Genomic DNA, 17,228 nt, shown 5'->3' with positions numbered 1-17,228 from the left:
TTAAATTGAATTTTTATCGAAATTAATGTTTTTTTTGGCAATAAATTTAAATTTAAATCAAAAATTTCAAAACTTTAAAGTATAATAAATAAGTATGCAGAAAATAATGACGAAACGTTCCATTGTATGTAAATGTTCCCATCCAACCAACCGTAACGACATCGTAATTCAATTTAAATCATTTTCTTGTTTAAACACAAACAAACTTTTGCAATAAAATTTTTTTTCATTTTTGACACAGAAACAGACAGACAGAGACAGACAGACAGACAAACAGACAGAAAGACGGACAGAAAGACAGACAGACAGAAAGACAGACAGACAGACAGACAGATAGACAGACAAAAAAATGTTCATGCCGATAAAAACGATTCATACTTTCAACAAGAAACCTCACAACCTCATTCAATTGATGATTTTTCACATTGGAAATTGAGTTAAACGACCGACACGTTCTAAAAAATGTCCAGGAGAGTAAAAAAATGTAAGCTAAAAATAGGAAAAAATAAAATCCCTGAATAAGGTAAGTAGTCAGAGTATTGAGTTGAGTGAGGATAGCATCACGATTGATGTTACAATGTGTGTGTGAATGTGTGTGTGCTGTGTGTGTGTGTATGTGGTGTGTGTGTATGAGGTGTGTGTGTGTGTGTGTATGGTGTGTGTGTGTGTGTGGTGTGTGTGTGTAGTAAAAGTAAGGATGGCTTTCTCTGAAAAGTTTTTTTTGATGCAATTTCATACACATATGAATAGGAAAAAGATTGAACAATTGCACATCACAGTACCGCGAAAATATGTTTTACTTTTTTTTGCGTTCTTGGATCCAAATACAAAAATACACAATAATACCGTAGCGTGTACGCAAATACCCTTGATACGTGAGTGTATGTACACGTTGCGATACGCCTCATACAAATAAATTTATACCTCTTAATACAAAAATCACACGGGCAGTGTTGTGCTTTCAAAAAAAATACAAACTTGACAAAATACAAATCTGAAATGATTGCATTGTTTTTACCAGACACGCACAACACCCACACACACACACCTAACACACACATGTGCGCTCACACACACAAACATACACACAAACATACACACACACACACACACACACACACATGCACACCACACGAACATTAACGCACTTTTTTTATTATCATTTCTATGCATTTTCATTTATATAGCGTTCATTTATATTTTTTACGCCCAAAAATCTCGTTACTGACTGCTGTGTTGTAGTGCATGCAATCAAAAGAATCCAAGTGAATCAATATTAACTAACTCGACACTGTCCCAGATTAACTAATTAGCGGTACCATCAACATCTGACACAATGTTGTATAATGTATGTTTGCCTATGTGTGCGTGTGTGTGTGTGTTTATGCAAGCATGTGTGTTTGTGTGTTTCAACATAAGTTAAAATTTGTTTGCATAGATGCGTTTATGCGTATGTATGTAGTTTGTTTGCTCGTGTCATGTACGATGTATTTATGTACACAAATGTACGCTTTAGTTAATGTACATGAATGTAGAAGATGTGCGTTCATGTTTGTTTTTGTACACGGAGTAATGGAGAAAATACGTAACAATTTTGTGATGTGTCGTCTGCAAGGTGTTTCTATAACGGCTTTGTGTGTGTGTGTTTGTGTGTGTGTGTGTTTGTATGTGTGCATGTGTATGTTTGTATATTTGTACAGGTTCAATAGGATTGCGTGCATGTATCTGTTAGATAGTTGGTTCGTGTAGCAGTTATGGTTCTTTTCAACTTTATGTTTTATATTTATATATTTAATTAACAAAACACACATACACACACCAACGTTTACACACAAACATACACCACAAACACACACACACACAAATGTCTCATTTATGTTATTTAGTTTTTACTTTTTTTTACATACTTCCATCTCTCGTTCCAGCATGTTTTGTGTACAATACAGAAGAGCGTGTGTGTGGTGTGTAGGATTGTGGTGTGTATGATTGTGGTGTGTGTACAATATGTACAGCAGGGCAAACCACAATAAGACACAATGGGATGAAACGCTTGCAGGAACAATATTTAACTGCTTGAATGAATGAATGCTGTTTAACATTGTGACAAACCAAACTCACCGTGAACGTACATAAACACACACACACGCACACACACACACTCACACACACACTCACACACACACTACACACACACACACATACAAATACACAAACACACACAAACATACACAAATGTTTATATGTGATGGCTATATGTGCGTGGTGTGTATGATTGTGGTGTGTGTATATATATGTGTGTGTGTGTGTGTGTGTGTGTGTATGTGTGTATGTATGTGTGTATGTATGTGTGTGTGTGTGCGCGTTTGCGTGGTTTATGTTCATAAAATTTGCACGGGATAATTTAGATTTAAGCTCAGGTTGATACATTCTATGTGGATTGACGATGCGTAAAAATAGTCGAGGCCGGTGTGTTCAAGTTGCCATCATCATCATCATCGTCGTCATCATCGTCGTCATCATCGTTATCTTCTTTTTCTTCTTCTTCTTCTTCGTCGTCAAAATACTTTTTCCTTTAGACTTAGTTAAAGCAATAGTTGTCTCTAATGTTGTGCTCTAAACTTCTGTAACCTCGAAATAATAGAATGTTGATGATGATGATGATGATGATGAAAACGAAGACGATGGATAATAGTAAAAATGATGATGATGATGACGATGATGATGATGGTGATGATGGCGATGATCAAAATGGCAAAGTGAATGAGTGAGTGTAGGAGGATAGGATGATGAATGGACGGACGGTTGTGCAATTAAAAATTAAAACGAATGCTTTTTCCGACCGCTTTCAAAACATCATCTATTTTAATCCATCAGATTTTTTTTACAACTGTCAACATTTCTGCTATCATCACCATCATCACCATCGTAGTCATCATCATCGTCATTACCTTATCACCATCCTTATTGCTATATTTATACAGTTCAACGTCATTATCAAAACCCAAATCCTCGTCTTGCCCATCGTAACCATCGGTTTCTTTGTAATCATCAAACTCGTCATCCCCACGCAGTATCATCGTCATATGGTTATGGTTAACTGTTATATATTTATCACCACCCATGCCATCATCATCATCATCAGATCATCTTGAATATATCAGTCGTAATCGTTGTCGTCATGTCATCACAGTGCAATCGTGTCATTTGTCGCAGTAAGCTTACACCAACATGTTTTCAGTCACCTACTCATTTTCTCACTCAAGATTTCACTTGTCTCAATATGCTTTCTATTTTTTTTTCTTTTTCTTTGAGTTCTTCTTTATTCTTGTTTTTTTTTCTTTGTCCTCTCTTTCACTTTCTCTCTCTCTCTCTCTCTCTCTCTCTCTCTCTCTCTCTCTTTCTCTTCATCTTCCTAACAAAAACAAACAACAAAACAACATCACATACAACGTTGGCAACAATTAATATTGACAATAACACACCCGTCCGTTCAACGTTCACTGCATGTACTACCAGAGTAATTCCGTACACAACTGTACAACACAGTCGAATTGCAATTGTGGCAGTTGTAACGTAATAAAAGTTGCAATGTTGTGAAGTAGTAATGTAGTAGTGAAGTAGTTATAGCAGTAATAAGTAATTGTAATAGTGGAGACACTTGGAGTATTAGTAGTAAGAACGGATCGTAACGCTCGGTTATATCAACCGAATGAAGTCGTTTTTCTAAATGCTTCTTTCATTTTAAAATATTATTCTCTTGACTCGCTGGTTGGTGGTTGGCCGGTTGATGAATTGATTGACTGACTGATTGGTTGGTTGGCTGGTTTGTTGGCTGGTTTGTTGGCTAGCTTGTTGGCCAATTGGTTATATAGCTGGTTAGTAATTGTAATTAAGTTAATAACAATAACTATATCCGTGACATTAATAACACATTCAACAATCCTCACTAAAAACAGTTGCATCAGTAACACAACAACGTCGGAAAATAGCGATTCCGACAGCAACAACAACAACAACACAGCGCTAACAACAACAACGACGACATCAATGACAACCACTTCGAAACAGCAGCACAAATCCACGTCTCGAACTAAGAAGAAACACGTTCGCAGAAGATCCAGGAGAATTTCAAAAATAATTGCTGATGTCATCAAGAAGCCACTGATGTTTTCGTCAGGCAGTAACAACAACAACAACAACATTAACATCCATAACATTATCAACAACAACAATAACAGCAACAATAACAACAGTAGCCACAATGTTTTGTCTGTTATAAACATCGATAACATCAACATGGACATTGTTGTTAGCAGCGGTAACATCGATAAAAACATTAATAACAACAATGCAAACAACAACAACAATAATAATAACAATAATAATAATTTGGACAATAACACTAAAAATTGCTGTTTCAATGACGCCTCAGCCACAACTGTTAATGGTTGCAATAATAACAATAACAATAATAATAACAACAATAATAATAATAGCATTAATAATGATAATAATAACATTAATAGTGATAATAGTAATAATAATAATATCAGCAGAGAAAGCAATAAATTTGATAGCAATAATCATAAAACCGTTTCAACTTCTTGTAATAAAGTCAAAAACAGTAATAATAATAATAATAATAATAATAATAATAATAATAATAATAATAATAATTACGTCATTAACAATAATGAATGCAATATTAAAATTGAAAGTGAAGACGTATTGGGTTTGGCTGAAAAATTGCGTTTTAATCGTTTCAACGAGCAAAATCGTCAACAACAACAACATCGTCAACAACAACAACAATATCAACAACTTCATCAACAACAACATCAACAACTTCATCATCAACAACAACAAAAGCAATCACAACAACATCAACAACCGCAACAGCAGTCACATCAACAACACGAAATTCAAATACATCCTCAACAACAAAATATTTTACATCCTAATCAACAACAGCAACAACAACAAATACAACAGCACCACCAACATTAACAAAACCAACAACATCAGCAACAAAAACAGCAACAGAAACAACAACAACAATTGTGAAAAGATTATTGCAGTACAGGCATTTAACAAACACAGTAAAACCAAATTTACATGGGCAAATTGTTTCAAATGAGTATATGTAGATAGAATGATGATGATGATGATTGTGATTTTGTTGTTGTTGTTGTTGATGATGATGATAATAATGACGATGATGATGGTGGTGATGATGATAACAAAATGGACGATCGTGATAATGATGATGACGATGATGATGACGACGACGATGATGATGACAACATGATGATTCGCGAAGCAACAATATACAAATCAACGACAACGTCAACAACAAACAACATCAACAAACAGGCAGGCAACTACAAAACCACCAACAACAATTATATTAACACCGCCACCAACACATTAACAACAACAAAAAAAAACATCAACAACAACAAAAAGGCCATGGTTATCCAAGGTCAAAAGGCTTTTAAAAGGATCAGTCTAACGGTATCGTTCGAAACGGGAAGCCAAGAAAATGTGGATGAATATGCTACAACATCAACAACAATTACTACTGCTCCTACTACAATGTCATCAGCAGCTACTACTACTACCACTACTTTGCTGCTGCTACTACTACTGCTGCTGCTGTTACTACTACTACTTTTACTCTACTACCACTACGACTACTGACACTGTTACTACTACTAAAACAACAACGACCTCCACTACACTACCAACAACAACAACAGGCTATGGTGCAATGGTTAAAGGCACCTGCACCTTCTTTTCTGTGACCTGGTTCGAACGCAAGAAGAGGCTGTTTATCATGTGAGACCCCGTCTATCGTGTTGCGAGGAATTTATTGCTTGACTCTCATCAACGACATCAACATCAACAACAACATCAACAACAACAATATCAACAGCAGCAACAACAACAACATCAACAAAATTTTGAAAGTAGTGAAAGGCATTTAAAGGTGTACAGTATAAGTAATATGTAGTTAGAGGAATAATATTGACAACCAATAATTAATAATTATTATTAACATTTTTTATTATATAATAATAACAATAATAATGATGATAATAATAATAATAATAACAATATTAGTAGTAGTATATATTAAAAATATGAATAATAAAATTATAAATTCAGCGATTACAACAACAATCGCGCAATCAACTTGTCATTATTATTCCTTTTATTATTATTGAGTTTATTATTGTTATTATTGTTGTCGTCATTATTATTATTATTATTATTATTTTGTTATTATAATTGTTGTTATTGTTGTTATTATTATTGTGGTTATTTTCTCTGATCATCTTCAAACATCTAAGATTAAATTTGTTTGTGCACATGTGTGGGCTTATCAAAATCCTCGTCATGTAAACTACTGATTGCTTTATTGAGATTTCATTTATTCAACATCGCCATCGTCATCATGATCGTCGTCGTCCTCAGTTTCATCATCATCTTTTTTTCATGAATGTTTTAATCATCAAAATTGTTTCATTATTCATCTTCACCTCCTTCTTTTTCTTCTTCTTCTTATTATTATAATTATTGTAATTATTATTGTTATTATTATTATTTATGATTAATAATTTTATTGCGAGCGAATAATTTTCTTATTGCCGTTTCTATCTCCCAGTTCATCATCATCATCATCATCATCATCATCGTCGTCGTTGAAAAAATTATCATTATATTGATGCATATCATTAACATCGGCGCCACGTTCGTATTCACCATCATCATCATCCATTCATCATCATCAATTCATCATCATCATCATCATCATCATCATCATCATCATCATCATCATCATCATCATCATCATCCTCATCCTCCTCCTCCTCCTCCTCATCATCATCAATTCATCATCATCATCATCATCATCCTCCTCCTCCTCCTCCTCCTCCTCCTCCTCATCATCATCATCATCATCAATTCATCATCATCATCAATTCATCATCATCAATTCATCATCATCATCATCATCATCAATTCATCATCATCATCGTCGTCGTCGTCGTCATCAACAACAAAATCATGATAATTTTGCTTACTATCATCAAGAACGACATCGTAAACAACTTCATCATCGTCTCGTCATCATCAATGACATCATCATCATCGTCGTCATCGTTGTATCGAAAATCACAAATAAGAGCGCCAATTTCGCAAACGTAAAAGCGCGTAAACATTCAGTAATCATGGATACGTCGGCGTAATTTACATAATTCGCAAATTGTATTATCGCTCGTTTATCACCGTCATCATTATCATCATCAATTGCATCTTTACAGTCAGCATTATTGTATTCCTCCTAATCATTATCATCGTTATCATTAGAAACATCATCACTAAAAATACAATACAAAACACAAATATTATCACCATTATCAGTAAACTTCCATTTTATTCATTAACATTAAACTTTTTATAAGCGTAGGTTACATCATAATTATATTATAATCATAATTCATCTTTCTTCATTCATCATTTTTCATTCATAATTCATCATTCATCATTTCTTGATCTTCAGCACGCAGCTATCATGAGCACATATTATCTTACTCTCACCTAAGGATAATAGTAAACCTAGACCTTACTTACATAGTTTTATGTAAACTTTTGTGCCACAAGGGTTGTAGCAGCCACACCACACGACGCACGTACGCATATTATACACTCCGCAAGACATACATAAATAAAAACTTTATACACTCCGCAAGACACACATACACCCCACAAAACAAACATAACCACTTCATATGCACACACACAAACATACATACACACTATATACATACACAATAAAACATACATATACACTCCGTATACACACAACAAGACATACATACACACTTCATACACTCTACGCCCAAGTGACACGTTTAAAAGTAGTATTTGAACTAGATTACTCTGAAATCACAACGAAGAGACTGCACTTCTACGAAATGAGCTAACTCGCGAACCACATAGTCATAATGTTTCCATGATGATCGTCATTCATCATTATTCACCATTAGTCGTTCATCATTCACCATCATTATAAACATCGCCATCCTTTTATCATCATGTTATTTTGATTAGTCGTGTTATAAATTCACACGAGGTTTTCTAATTTGAATTAATTCTGTTATGCAAAGGCTTCATATAAAGTTGTATACACACACACACACAACACACACAAAACACACACACACACACACACACACACATATATATATATATATATATATATATATATATATATATATATGTATTATAAAATATATATAATATGTATTATATTTAGATAAACATATATAGTCTTAGTCATATACATGTATACATTAATATATGTATAGTAATAATAAAACTTATCTGCATTTAAAAACTAATGAGTTATTATTATTAATTAACCAATTATTTAATTCATTTATCTATTGATATACTTAACATTTTTTTAGAAAATTATATAAAAATACTCAAATAGCGAGAGAATGAGTGTCTGAGTTACGTTACTAAATTAAGTTTCATTATTATATATCCATAGTTTCATTACACTTTCGCATTACAGTATCATGAATTATTTTTTATTATGTAATTATTTTTTAAATTTGCAGGCTAATAATTACATTATGGCGTGTATAAATAGATATTACTAATCTAAAATATTTTAATTTGCAAATTAAAATAACGAACGGACGCATATTTCGGTTATTTGTGAAATTTTTTATGAAAATTTTTTATTGTTATCGAATAATTTTTTGAAATAAATGATCAACCAATTATTTTTCGTTTTTTTGGTGTCTCTTTTCTTCTTTATCAGCTAATTTTTTGGAAAAATTATGTTTTTCATAAATTTCTTTAAAAATGATCAGATAAATTCACATCATTTTCATCTTCAACTCATTTTTTAAAGTACAAACTAAGTTTTACTAAAACTTTTTAATCAAATTTGCTTCATTTGGTTCAATTAATATATCTGATAAATACTTAGGGAATAATTTAGATTGAGACTTGTAAATGAACGTGCAAATTTTAAAAATTATTCTATATTTTATAGGTAGCCAGTGCAAGAGAACAAGATATGGAGATATATGAGAAAAGAAAGGTGTATGTACTTCTGGTGTATGACTAATTACAAATTACTTCTACTAATGTGTGGCAATTACTTTTAACGTTTTAATGAAAGATTACGTTCCAGCTACACTACACTATAATATTTTCAAGCTGGAAAGCCAGAAAAAAGTTTTCTTGCAAATTTAAAATGGTATAATCAGCCGTCAGCCCATATCATATACTTAAAATGTACCATTTTATTTTCTGGTCTCTATATAGCTTGGCCGATTTGAGAGGGTCGAACTTGACAGGCCTCCCTCCAAATGAAGATAAGAAAAAGTTTATGGTAATCAAGTATGAATGTAGAATTATTTTCATTTTCTACACTAATTTATCATACACACAACTTTTTCAATACTCGTAACAAGTTTTTAATTTATTTCGTTGTGGTGTCTGGGTAGTTTTTTTTTCTTTAAAATGATGTGTTTTAAAAAAACCTAAACAAAAATTTACAGATTTTAAGTTAGGCGCTACAGGATGTCTCCTTTTTTTCATTTATGGGCGCTCTATGGCCAGTTTTTGATTTAAAGTGATAGTAACTTGTAACTTTTTATTTCATTTACGTTAAATGTCGTCATTGAATTGTTTTTAAAAACCACAAATTAAAAACTTTACAACTGAGGAAAACATTTTCTTCATATAAATTCAGTTTTTTTATTAAGTTTATTTATAATTTTATATCATCAGGTCATCACAGAACAACAATCTTCAATCGAAAATGAAAAAAGCTGGTAATTAATTAATTTTTTTGTTTTAACTCCGTGTAATTTTGCGTTAAGTGAGCGGTTGATTAAACTAATTGAATAATTAATTTATATATAATTTTAAGCTACAAAGCCAAAGAAAGTAACAAGTGCCTACAAGATGGCCCCATCAATGCCTGAAGGGATGGTTTTGTGTGACTTGATGAAAAATCAGTGGAAGATTGGAGCACCTGTTGGAAGTGGAGGCTTCGGCCTAATATACCTCAGTAAGTCCAGTTTGTAAATTTTCATGATTGGATAATACATTTTTTTATTAATACTATTTAATTTATTTTTGCTTTGCTTTAATTTTTAATTCCTATTAAGTGTTAACAATTAATTGTTAAACATTTTTTGCTTCCTGGTGTTTTCTTTAAAATATAAGCCTTCAAAGGTTTTTTTTATACTTTAGTGTCTAATGTATTAAAAACTTTTCCTTGTCCTTTTAAGATTTTAACAAGTCAATTTGTGGGTATAAATATTAATATGAACTAAGTAATTATTTTTAATAAAATTTGTTCACAGCCCAGCCAGCATCAACGGCACCAGTCTCTAAAAATGCTGAATTTGTCATGAAAATTGTTAGAATTTTTTTAAAAATTTTTCATTTAATTGTTTAATCTACTTATTTTTACAATTATTTAATAATCAGTTAGATATTATTTTACTAAATAATTTTTGCATATAACAATCCTTAAACTTCACTGCCATGTTTTTTAAATTAATTAGGAACCGCACGAAAATGGTCCTCTCTTCTGTGAGACAACATTCTTTCAGAGAGTTGCCAAACCTGATCAAGGTAGGGGCTGACACTTTTTTTTTATTTATCATATATACTATATATATCAGACATGCTTGCATACATATGCTATGCATTTATTTATTTATTCAGTTATATATTGTATTTATTTACCTATTAAGTTATATATTATATTTGTTTACTTACTTGAAACCCAGTGACAGCCTACATGAATAGCAAAGGATTGAAGCATTTGGGTGTGCCAAAATTCGGAGCACTTGGTCACCATGAGAAGGATGGCAAGAAGTATCGATTCATGGTCATTCAGAGGTTTCTGACTGACCTTCAGAAGATGTTTGAAAGCAACAACAATACGTTTCCTCACCACAGCATTTTTATCATCGGCCTGCAGATGGTACGATCTTAATGTAACTGACCTCATTACTTGCATGCCGTCATTTTGTTTCTTCTATTTTTCAAATTTAGTAATTAAAATCAATAAAATATTTGGTGAAAATTTGTTTTTTATCTAAGTCGATGTGAATGCTTGAAAATGTGTCTGTCGGCAAATAAATTAAAATTCATTTTGATGTTGTTTTTTTTATTTTTCAATGCCAATCTCCTTACATGTACACACACACACGCGCGCGTGCGCGTACACACACATACAGTTGGATACATTGGAGTTCATTCACAGCCAGGGTTATGCACATGCTGACATCAAGGCTGCCAACATTATGATTGGTCTCAAAAATTCAAACCAGGTCTACCAATCAATCACTTTGTGATGATTTCTGAATGTGGTGTGGTGGGATGTGGTATGGTGTGGTGTGGTGTGATGTTTGTCTTACCTGATTGGCATGCTGCTTGTTTGGATTTTTTCAAAATAGTTTTATAAACTTTACATTTGAGCATGTTATTTGTTCTGGATACATAAAGAAATTATAAAGAAATAAGAATTTTAATATCTGTGCCCTGGATTATTTTTTGAAAAAATATGAAACTTTATATTTAAGACTTTATAAGCTTTAATAATATTATTTATTACTTTCATCTAAAAAAAAATAGCAACCTAATAAAAGTTATGAGACAAACTGACAATCTCACCATTGACATTAGGTGTTCTTGATAGACTATGGACTGGCATTCAGATTCCTCGTCGATGGAAAGCATAAGGAATACAAGGAGGATCCAAAGAAGGCTCATGATGGAACTGCCGAGTATGCAAGCAGAGATGCGCACAGGGGTGTCTGTAAGTAATTTTTACTCTCTTCTCCTCTTTCTCTCTCTCTCTCTCTTTCTCTCTCTCTCTTTCTCTCTCTCTCTATTTCTCTCTCTTTCTCTCTCTCTCTCTCTCTCTTTCCCTTTCTAAGCGTTTTTGGGTTTCGTTCATTGTTTTTTTTTTTTTTTTCAAAATTTCACTTTTTAGAAAATGTAAAGTTTGTAGCATAAGACGAGAACAATGAGTAGTTACTTTTTGTATAAAAATAATTTTGAAAATGAAACTGTAGAGAAATTATAACAATAAAGGAGAGAGAAGTGGGGATAATAAAAAATCAGTAGGAAATAGAAATGCAAAGTCAGCCAATGAACTCCAAATACAGGCTGTGTAATGAGAATAATAGATTATTTAAGAAATAGAAAAAGGAAACAGAAGAAAAAAATGATCAAATTATAATGAAAATGTGGTTATGATGACGTCACACACATGCAGGGCCGTCAGCACGTGGAGACCTGGAAATTTTGGGTTACTGCATGTGGCAGTGGCTGGCCGGCTCGTTACCATGGGAGGGCAAGATTGATGATAAGAACTTCGTGTCCAACCAAAAAATCAGGTCTACACTTGTGTCTAGTTCTGTTCTGTTTTTTTTGCGTTGCTTTCAATTTAAATCTATTTTATATTTTTTGCTTAAAATAATTTCTTTACAATTTCGATAAAGCATGATTAAGTTTTGGATTTTAATTTGTAAATTATTTTGATGTTCGTACTCCAGATACATGTCCAACATCAACTCTCTCATCGGTCCATTAATAAAGAATGAAGCAAGTTCAAGTGAGTTTCAGTTGCTAGATATCTTCTGCTCCTTTAATCTCTTCACGGAGTAAAAACATTGAAATAATTTTCGGAAAATAATTTTATGAAAATAGTTTTATGAACGTCTTCAGAGGGCCTGTGTGGATATTTGAACGTCATTGCAAAGCTGAAGTATGATGAAAAGCCTAATTATGAACAACTGAGGAGCATCTTCAAGTCAACACTGGCATCTTTTGGCTCTAAGAGTTCAGAGAAATTAGATCTAACTAGCAAATCAGTTACAGCAACATCTGATTCGAAGGCACAATTTCAGGTCAGTCTGTTGTTTTTATTCTGCTACCAACCTCTTGCAGCGTTAAACTGCATTTCTGTGTTATATTTATTCTCAACAACTTGCGTTAAATTGCATTTGTACGTAAATGTATTCCGGTTTATAACATTTTTGCAGGTGAATAAAACACCATTGAAAGGTAGGAAGAGAATCTTAAGTGAGGAAAATGATAATAAAATTGATGTCATGGATACAAAAAAAACCAAAGTTGCATTGGTTTCTAAGTATAAATCTCCAAAACGTATACAAGTTCGTTTACCATCTCTTGCCAAGAAAACGACACCTGCCAAATCTAACAATAAATCATCTGCTGAGAAAAAAAAGCTGAAAGGTTTGTCTTCATTAAGTGCGTTTATCTTATTTTATTATTCAATTTAATGAATATTTGCATTGTTCAGAAAACATGTTGTTTGTATTGCAGAGAACCTAGTAGTTAACAATTGCAACAACAATCAAGTCATGGTCACTGGAGGTCAAGTTGTTAGTCCTCTCGTTCGTAAGCGCAAGCGCAATGAGATTAATTATAACGAAGATGAAGACGTCAACATATGTTCAGAAGCAGTCGATGACGGTTATTTCCCATAAGCTTTTTGCTTTCAATTTTTGTGAGAATTCTGAAATTGTTTATTTTATTCCGTTTAGATTATGTCGTAGCAACATCCAAAAGAGTGAAAAGAAAAAATGTACCGATGGCCGCCATAGGAACCCAAACGTCCCCTGGCTTGAAAGGACTGCCCAGGAGTAGAAATCCAATCAATAGTTGAATGCCTGCATCTTCTGATCGTTCACACGGGATGTTTATTATCTATGTCAAAACACATGTGTAATTTGTTACAGTAAACAAATATTTTTGTTACCAGCTACTTTTTTTACTATCAAGCCATTTTTGCAACAATTCCAATAGACCACTGACTTTAGAACATTCGCAAAGTTTTGTCGTCTTAACATCTGTTCACAAATGTTTGAATACTATTTGCGGTGCATGATTAATTAACGCATTTTATACTGTGCGACTAATGGCTAAGACTGAACATATACCTTATTTAAAATGGTATGTGTATGGGTGTATTTGATCTAGCCAGGCTAGTGAAAAGCAGCATTTTTAGCAATCAAGTTCATGCAATAAGTTTCTAATAGTTTGTAAGAAACGTTTTTAAATTGTTTCATAAGAAATAAAATAACAAGTAGTCATAAACTAAAGTTTTTCAAAGAAAGACCTGCCAATGTAATATAACTTCTTCAGTAACAATCAATCGACCAATTTGTTTGTAAAGCGCTATTTCCGCGTTGTTCAACAGCGCTCCTCAGTGAATTTTGAAAACCGATGAGCTTGAGATCTGTTCTGAACTTTGCAAGTGAGGAGTAGTTAGAGAAGGGGGTTGTGGGTTCCAGAGGAAAGGTCTGGAGGAAGCAGAGCTGTCAATCACTAGAGACAGTTTAAATAACGATGCTACGTCGGCAGAAGCGACAAATTTTTAAAAATTGGCAAAATTGGGATTCTAACTGAGGTGGCCTAAACAGAGAATCAGTCTAAGCCAGCGCCACTGAAATTTATGTTATGTTACATTCGTGGCTGGTTTTTCAAATTCTTTCCAACAAATTTCAAATATTTGTGTTGTGATTAATAATATAAAAAGTTAAAAACCTTTTTGACCGTTAACCGCATAAAATCAGCGTATGATTGATCACTGAACATTATATAATGTCACTGAATGTCTAAAATTATAAAATAATTTATAATATTTATTATTTAAATTATAATATAAATTTGTATATTAAATCTATTTTGCATACATGATTATAAGCACATTTGTAGATTATAAGTGTATTTAATAAACATATTTACTCCCCTAAGACGTTCATGATTCAAAGCCAATCGTAAATATCGAGTTAATTTCGTTTCAGTAGTTTTTTTTTCTTATTTCGAGTTGGTTATGCTTGTTTGAGCGATCTTTTTTGGCTGTTTTGAAAAATGTCCACTTGGATTCGAGAAGATGCGAAAAGAAAGAAATCATGGATTCAAAGTTTGTGTGAGAGTGTTTTGAAGAGCGGCTACGTGCCCAAACATGTGGCAGTCATCATGGATGGCAACAGAAGATATGCAGATAAAAATAATTACAAGAGATCAGTGGGGCATCTGCTTGGCTTCAATAAAGTCACTGAAGTTAGTTTCCTGCTGGTGCTGGTGGCTAGCTGGGGGTGTGGTAGTGGCCGATTTTTTGTGGACTAATTGCTAATATGCTTTTTAATTACATAATATAATAATAAATATAATTTATATATCAGTTGACTGGTTGACTGGTAGGAGAGACATTACAAAATAAAATTATTTTTAATTTGATATTATATATACAAATAGAATTGAATTACTCTTTTTCCATTTCCATAGATGCAAATTGTGTAAGAAATAATAAAAAAACATTAAACACATGATGTAATAATTCATTAAATTACATTGTGATTTGTTGTAATTATATTTTCAACTGATCTAAAAAACAAAATGGGTATTATTTATTATTAATTTGAATTTTTAAAGACATTGGAGTGGTGCATGGGACTAGGCATTAACGAAGTTACACTCTATGCTTTCAGTTTAGAAAATTTCAAAAGATCAAAAGAAGAAATTGATGGCCTCATGGAGTTAGCTCGTCAAAAGTTTACAGCTCTCCTAGCTGAGAAGTAAAAAATGAAATTGTTATATTGCTGTTTGGAAAACTATTTTTTAACCCCATTCCAATCTGTCTTGTTTGACTGATCAAGCAGCTGTGTTTTAATTTCAATAAGAAAATGATTTTATCTTGATCTTGGTCATATTTTTGGTGTTCAACAAGTTTTGAAAGAGTTTTCATAAAAACAAATAAACTTTAATTTTTATTCTAACCAATTTATAAAATTTTCTTAGGGAATTGATTAGCAAGCACGGATTGTGTTTAAGAATAATTGGAAACATGGATTACTTACCCATCGACATACAGCAACTTTTTGCAGAGGGCATTCATTCCACCAAGGATAACAACAAGTAGGTTATAATCATTCACCTCAAACCGTGAACAGTACATTTATATTAATAAACTATTTAACTAAAGAGAGAAACCTTCATAATAACATTTTGTTTTCAGAGCATTTTTGAACATATGCTGCGCTTACACGTCAAGAGAAGAGATGACAAACACCATGGTGCAGATTGTTCGAGGTGTTTCTAAAGGCCTTATCAAACAATCGTCAGTGGATGCTGCATGAATATTTTTTAGATAATATATTCTTATATATAATAAGATTTTTTAGCTTGAATCTAGATTGTTATGTTAAGTAGTAAAAGCTATTTTTCACTAAGCATTACCACTGATGCTTCCTTCATCTGTCAGTTGCTTCCATTGGTAAAAAAACAAAAACTAAATATAATTCACACTTGAAATGCACTGCAGTGACATTGATGAAGATTTATTCGAGAAATGTTTGTACACGCGACATTCCACGGAGCCCGATCTTGTCATCAGAACTTCTGGAGAAGTCAGGTTGAGTGACTTTCTGCTCTGGCAAGTTAGTTTCATTGTTGGGCGGTTTTGGTTGTTTGTAGGTTTTGCTAGGGGAAGGTATTTTATTTTGTTGCTGGGTGGTTTTTTTACTTTATAATTTGTTATCGCATCAAATTTTGATAACTTCTTTTCTTTCTCCTGTTGTCAATCTTTCTTTTACAACAAATATACAATAAAAAAGTTTTTGAAGGGTTAATCAGATGATTGATTGAAAAATGATTAAACTTTTTTTTTAGAGTTCCTATTCGTTTTTATCTTTCACAAAAGTCCTGTGGCCAGAGTACTCCTGGTGCCATTTCTATTCCGGCATCTATTACTTCCAGAGGAACTATCAAGCTATTAAAGTTGGTTGGCTGGTTGGTTGGTTGTCTAGTCGATTGATTGGTTGGTTGTCTGGCTGATCGATTGATTGGTTGTTTAGTAGGCTGCCTGGTTGATTGATAGATTGGTTGTCTGGTTGATTGGCTGACTGATTGATATTTTGGACTTTTTTCAAAATTGTCCATGAATGCATTAATGTATTTGCTTTGCTCACCTTTCAGAAAGGTCGAGAAGAAAGAGATGGAAGAAGAAGGGAGCAGAGGATGAGCGCTGACCAACGTGTTGCCATGGAATTTATCAGTAGCACCAACAACGATGATGATGTTGGTTACAATTCTTCATCAACAACAACAACACCACCACCTTCTCTAATGGAAAGAATAGTGAAAGAAAG

The 17,228-nt window shown here is 32.9% G+C and overlaps 3 protein-coding genes across 3 annotated transcripts; all 3 read left to right on the top strand.

Moving 5' to 3' along the window:
• Nucleotides 1-462: 462 nt before the first annotated feature.
• Nucleotides 463-5,987, top strand: HELRODRAFT_159611 (hypothetical protein; the record flags this gene model as incomplete). The annotated part of the gene is made up of 7 exons (XM_009011486.1): nucleotides 463-484; nucleotides 3,143-3,212; nucleotides 3,957-4,447; nucleotides 4,719-5,077; nucleotides 5,374-5,482; nucleotides 5,760-5,838; nucleotides 5,936-5,987. The coding sequence occupies 7 exons, from the start codon at nucleotides 463-465 to the stop codon at nucleotides 5,985-5,987; spliced, it is 1,182 nt and encodes a 393-aa protein (XP_009009734.1).
• A 3,627-nt stretch (nucleotides 5,988-9,614) lies between these two features.
• Nucleotides 9,615-14,594, top strand: HELRODRAFT_93602 (hypothetical protein). The gene is made up of 14 exons (XM_009011485.1): nucleotides 9,615-9,860; nucleotides 9,959-10,099; nucleotides 10,398-10,453; nucleotides 10,602-10,671; nucleotides 10,830-11,026; nucleotides 11,283-11,375; nucleotides 11,731-11,863; nucleotides 12,326-12,446; nucleotides 12,606-12,664; nucleotides 12,778-12,959; nucleotides 13,095-13,323; nucleotides 13,399-13,548; nucleotides 13,620-14,202; nucleotides 14,242-14,594. The coding sequence occupies exons 1-13, from the start codon at nucleotides 9,848-9,850 to the stop codon at nucleotides 13,739-13,741; spliced, it is 1,566 nt and encodes a 521-aa protein (XP_009009733.1). The 5' UTR covers nucleotides 9,615-9,847; the 3' UTR covers nucleotides 13,742-14,202; nucleotides 14,242-14,594.
• Nucleotides 14,595-14,949: 355 nt separating this feature from the next.
• HELRODRAFT_62512 (hypothetical protein) lies at nucleotides 14,950-16,914 on the top strand (the record flags this gene model as incomplete). The annotated part of the gene is made up of 6 exons (XM_009011484.1): nucleotides 14,950-15,141; nucleotides 15,514-15,656; nucleotides 15,880-15,996; nucleotides 16,097-16,198; nucleotides 16,403-16,517; nucleotides 16,750-16,914. 6 exons carry the CDS (start codon nucleotides 14,950-14,952, stop codon nucleotides 16,912-16,914), a joined length of 834 nt encoding a protein of 277 aa, XP_009009732.1.
• Nucleotides 16,915-17,228: the final 314 nt, after the last annotated feature.

The sequence above is a fragment of the Helobdella robusta genome (genome assembly GCF_000326865.2).
Source record: "Helobdella robusta unplaced genomic scaffold HELROscaffold_1, whole genome shotgun sequence".
NCBI lineage: Eukaryota > Metazoa > Annelida > Clitellata > Rhynchobdellida > Glossiphoniidae > Helobdella > Helobdella robusta.
This window is presented reverse-complemented; position numbering and strand designations above follow the sequence as displayed.

Excerpts from the sequence above, each read along its gene's own strand:
- HELRODRAFT_93602 (XM_009011485.1), top strand. Across the intron at positions 10,454-10,601 it reads CTGAATTTGTCATGAAAATT|GAACCGCACGAAAATGGTCC; the intron begins GTTAGAATTTTT and ends TAAATTAATTAG. Across the intron at positions 11,376-11,730 it reads GTCTCAAAAATTCAAACCAG|GTGTTCTTGATAGACTATGG; the intron begins GTCTACCAATCA and ends CATTGACATTAG.